The following is a 4,512-nucleotide window of genomic DNA, read 5'->3' as shown; positions in this document are numbered from 1 at the left end:
AGCCAAGCACAAAAGACGCCTTTATTGGTGCCCAGATCTAAAGGGCAGGATGAGCTGGTGTGAAGATGACGCGGAAGATGACGGTGCTTCCCCTCTTCCCCTGAGAGTCAGCCTCTTCCCCTCCGGCATGGGGCCTGGGGTGGGGGTTCCAGACTCAGACCCCCACAGCCCAGGGCAGGAGAAGGGTCTTGAGCTGGGTTGTTTCCCTCCTGGGCCAATCACAGAGGCAACAGTGGGAGTCCTGGGGAGGGGCGTGGCTGGCGTGGGGGTGGGGCCTGGAGCCCTCAATGCAGCACCCTGCGAACCCCAGGGGCAGCCCAACCTGTGCCCGGACCTGCAGGGTCAGCTAAGGCACAGTGGCTGGGTCCTGTCCTGCCGGAGGCCAGGGCAGTCCCAGGGACCCAGCCCTCTCAGGATGTGCAGCCGGGATAACACAGCTACTTCTTTCGCCGGGCGGTCCGTGAACTACTGGTACAGGGGTTGGGGGCTGGGGTGGCCTGTTCGGAGGCAGCTCCAGAGTCTTTATGGGGGGCTGGCCTGCGTTTCTCCCCGCTGGCTGGTGCCAGCGGGGAGGACCGGAGAGACCAGGGCGCTAGCAGGGCCTGCACAACTCGGACAGCCCCTATGGCCACGAGGAGCCCCCAGAGCAGGGCGGGGGCCTCCAGAGGAGACAGCTGAGTGCGAGTCCAGTGGAGGGCTTGGGCCAGAGTGCTGTTGGCACTGCGGGCCCGGGCTGGGCTCTTGTCCTGTGGGAGGGAGGTTGGGGAAGTGCTTACTGGGTTCACCCCAGGAGGCTAGGGTCACCCCTGCCACCTCCCCTAGCCTGGCTGATACCCCCTTACCTGTAGCCCAAACTGCCTGAGTAGTGTCTCCAGCGTCGGGTCTCCCAGGGACACGGGTGGGAAGAACTCCTCCACCCACTGGCGCCGCCACCACTGGCTGCAGCGGGACCTGATGTTCAGAGCCTGGCGGCACCTCGGGCTCCACACCCCATCTGGTGCCCGGCCTTACCCCTGCTCCCCGGGCTCCACACCCCACCCGGTGCCCAGCCTTAGCCCTGCTCCCCGGGCTCCACATCCCACCCGGTGCCCGGCCTTACCCCTGCTCCCCGGGCTCCACACCCCACCTGGTGCCCGGCCTTATCCCTCTGCTCCCCGGGCTCCACATGCCACCCAGTGCCTGGCCTTACCCCTGCTCCCCAGGCTGGGAGAACCAGTACTTGTAGCGCTGGGCTCGGACGTAGGTGGGCGGCTGCTTGTAGAAGGGATAACTGGCCACTTGACTCTGGATGAGGCGGATCACTGCAGCGAGAGGGGTCAGTGTGGCTCCCGTAGTACGCTCCCCGCCCCCTCTTGTCTCCCTCTCCACCCTGCCCTTCCCCACCCCGCTTCGCACCTGGCTCCTTGCCCTGCAGCAGGCGCAAGACCAAGCTTGTGAACCACGGGCTGTGCGTGTGTGGGCCCAGGGCTGCAAACCACATTTGCCAGTCCAGGCGTGGTTGGTGGGGCACCACAACTGGGGGAGGCCGGCTCAGGTTCCCAGGCTTGTACATGAACTCGATCTCCTGCCAGGCAGGCCGAGGTCAGCTGGGCCAGCTGACCTGGGCCCCACCCTGCCCGCTCTGGGAGGGCTCACCGTCCAGTGGTGGCCATCGTAGCTGCCCTCCAGCACCACCTCAGGCCGCCCACCAAGCCCGGTCATGCGGCGGAAGAGGCCGTAGGAGTTGGCCAGCTGCAGGTGCTCCACGGCGCCAAACAGGCGGTGGGCCCCAGTCCAGAGGCGCCCGTGGGTCCCAGGCTCCATGTAGGAGTACGGCACCTGGAGGCGGGTGGGCGGTTCTCAGGGCTGTCCTGCCCCCAGCCTGCCCCCCAGCCCTGCAGTGCTACCCACCAGGCTGATCAAGAACAAGGCCACGGTCGCAGTGCTCACAAGGGACAGTTTGACTGCAGCACTGAACTTCCGTAGCCAGCCCCGCACCTGGGTCCACCTGTGGGTAGGGACCCAAGGTCGTCATGGAGGCCCTGCACACCTGTGCCCCCTCCCCGCTTCCTGAGCCATGTACCTCCAGAGGGCACTCAGCAGCTCCCAGGCCAGGGAGGCCACACCCAGCCACACCGTGGGCAGCGTCAGTGTCTTTAGCCACTGAGAGAACTGGTGGAAGGTGAAAGCTGGTGGAGAAGGAGGGTGTGAGGATTGGTCCACCCCTGCCCTCTGGCCCCCCCAAGTCGGCACTCACTGGTTCTGGAGTGGATGGTGCACTGCTGCCAGTCAACTTCCAGGCCAAAGTAGTGCACAGTGCCGTAGGCCAGAAGCCCGTAGACGGCTAGTTCCAGCAGCAGCGACAGTGTGGCCAGCAGGGCCTTGGGCCAGGCTGTGGGGCAGGACAGTCATGGGTCAGCAGAGGGTCCCTAGCCAGGGGGCTGGGGTGCAGTTAGAGTGGGAGTCCTGTGGGGGTGTTGGAGGGGAGAACCCCCAGGAGGGCAGGGGGCTGGTGACAGTGAGCCCAGGATGAGTGACACGCACAGGTGGCCATCTTCTTGCGGCTGCCATGGCCAGGCTCAGCAGCCAGGTGCTGGTCGTCCAGCAGCGCAGTGGTGAGCACCAGCGTCATCAGATTGAAGAAGTTGTAGTTGCCAGTGATGATAATCAGGACCTGCAGCAGCACCTGGGGGCGGCCCACTCTCAGTGCTCCCGGAGACGGACGCCCGGCCCTGTGGCGCAGCCCTACCTAGCAGGCACCCACCTCCATCCTGCAGGGCGCATCCCTCTGCTACAAGGCCTTCCCAACAGCGGTTGCCACCTGTCCCCGGGAGCCACCCTGTCCCCAATAGGGCACGCTGAGCAGCACTAAAGGCCGAGCCCCGTCTGCCTCTCTCTGGCAGCTGCGGCCCTCACCCACCTGCGAGTAGAAGGCAGCCAAGCGCAGGCGTCGAATGGGGGCGAAGAACAGGGGCGGCACGGCGATCTCGATGAGGAAGGTGGCCACCACGCTGAGCTTGTGCAGCCAGACAGGCAGGTGGTGTGCGAACCAGGCGGCGGGCGTGGGCAGGCACTGGGTCTCGTAGTGGTAGGTGAGGGCTGCAGGGGAGAGCAGGAGTCAGGGCTGGCAGAGCCCCCAGACCACCCCAGATCCAGGCAGGGCCCCTCACCAGTGAGCCCCCACCACGCGGGGCAGCGGCTGGTCAGCTTGACCACGCCTGAGGCGAACATGAGGCGGAACAGCAGCCATCGCACCAGCCAGAAGGGGAGGTCTTCATGGGGCAGGGCCCCTGCCCGCCCGCCCTGGGGGGCCTGCTTGCGGTGGGAGGCTGGCCTCAGCGGGGCCACCAGCACGGCCAGGAAGCCAGTCTCTAGCAGCAGGGAGTCCCTATGGGGAGAGCAAATAGCACCAAGAGCTCCTCACGACACAGCTGCTCCCCTGGGAGGGTCCTAGGAGAGGCCCTACCCCACCCTCACCCAGCCTCCCGCAGCCCCAGGCCCGGCGGTCACTCACCACTGGAAATAAAGGAACACCTGGCCCACCTGCGGAGAGAGGGGCTGTCAGGGAGCGAGTGCGTCTGTGGACTTAGGTAAGGCAGAGGCAGGAGTAGGGGTGGACTGAGCTGGTCACAGGGGTTCCACTTGCCTGGCAGGCCGAAAGGTAGGCAGCCCAAAGCAGCAGGTAGACGACGGGGTGACGCAATGGGCTCAGCAGCAGGGCCCCCAGGGCCAGTAGTGTGCCCAGCAGGCTCAGCAGCTCCAGGCCCTGGGCCGTGTCCAGCCCCAGTCTCGGCGCTTCCCACAGCAGCGTCGGGGTCTCCCACAGCTGCTGCCAGCGGCTCTTGCCCTGCGGCCGCAGCGTCTTCCTTGCGGGTAGGATACCCTCAGGGCCATACAGGCCTGTGGGAGGGCACGTCAGGGCCAGACCCTGGACAACCCTTGCAGACTAGACCACCTCTGAGTCAGGGCCTGCAGACCCTCCAACCTAGGTCAGAGCATGCGGATACCTCCATCCCTAGATCAGACTCCGCAGTCCCTCCAGAGCCCGTCTCCCAGGTCAGGACCTGTCAAAACCCCGTCCCAGGGCTAGAGACTTGCTCAGCTAGCGGGGTCAGGGCCTCCACCCAGCAGAGCCCACTGCCCTCTTCCAGGTCTCAGCCGGATCTCCTACCTGCCCCACCAGGTCTGGGAGAAAGCCTCTCTCCCACTTCTCTGAGTTCTGTCCCCCACCCCAGCTCAGACTCCAGAGCCTTACAGCAAACGGATCACCGCACAGATTCCTACCCCCACAGAGGCCTGCAGGACACGAACCTCCGCCCCCTACCTCCTCCGGCCACGCCAAGGCCTGGCCCTCACTCCCAACCCCAGACTGCGTGAGTGCCGGGCACAGAGAAAAGAGGACATAGGGTCCCGCGCCGAGGCTGGGGGTGTCCCACCCTGGGTGCCTTCACCTGGGATCTGCGTGTAGAGGGAAGCGAAGGCGAACATGAAGACGGCCGCCACGCCCTGGAGGAAGAGCCGCCGCGGGAGCCG

General features: G+C 66.0%; 1 protein-coding gene across 1 annotated transcript; it reads right to left on the bottom strand.

Moving 5' to 3' along the window:
• LMF2 (lipase maturation factor 2) lies at window positions 1-4,512 on the bottom strand. Its single transcript, XM_011942234.1, has 14 exons — window positions 4,431-4,512; window positions 3,626-3,879; window positions 3,494-3,522; window positions 3,150-3,367; window positions 2,900-3,078; window positions 2,524-2,665; window positions 2,237-2,371; window positions 2,063-2,168; window positions 1,891-1,987; window positions 1,636-1,818; window positions 1,396-1,564; window positions 1,190-1,301; window positions 843-939; window positions 1-746 (listed from the first exon to the last, which is right to left on the bottom strand). The coding sequence occupies exons 1-14, from the start codon at window positions 4,465-4,467 to the stop codon at window positions 438-440; spliced, it is 2,067 nt and encodes a 688-aa protein (XP_011797624.1). The 5' UTR covers window positions 4,468-4,512; the 3' UTR covers window positions 1-437.

This window comes from Colobus angolensis, unplaced genomic scaffold, assembly GCF_000951035.1.
Source record: "Colobus angolensis palliatus isolate OR3802 unplaced genomic scaffold, Cang.pa_1.0 Scaffold208, whole genome shotgun sequence".
Classification (NCBI taxonomy): domain Eukaryota; kingdom Metazoa; phylum Chordata; class Mammalia; order Primates; family Cercopithecidae; genus Colobus; species Colobus angolensis.
This window is presented reverse-complemented; position numbering and strand designations above follow the sequence as displayed.

Bases quoted from the DNA above. Each gene is read 5' to 3' on its own strand.
- LMF2 (XM_011942234.1), bottom strand. From the start codon at position 4,467: ATGTTCGCCTTCGCTTCCCTCTACACGCAGATCCCAG. The intron at 3,880-4,430 runs GTGAAGGCACCC...GCCCTCCCACAG, and splicing joins CCTCTACACGCAGATCCCAG to GCCTGTATGGCCCTGAGGGT. The intron at 1,988-2,062 runs GTACATGGCTCA...CCCTACCCACAG, and splicing joins CTGCTGAGTGCCCTCTGGAG to GTGGACCCAGGTGCGGGGCT.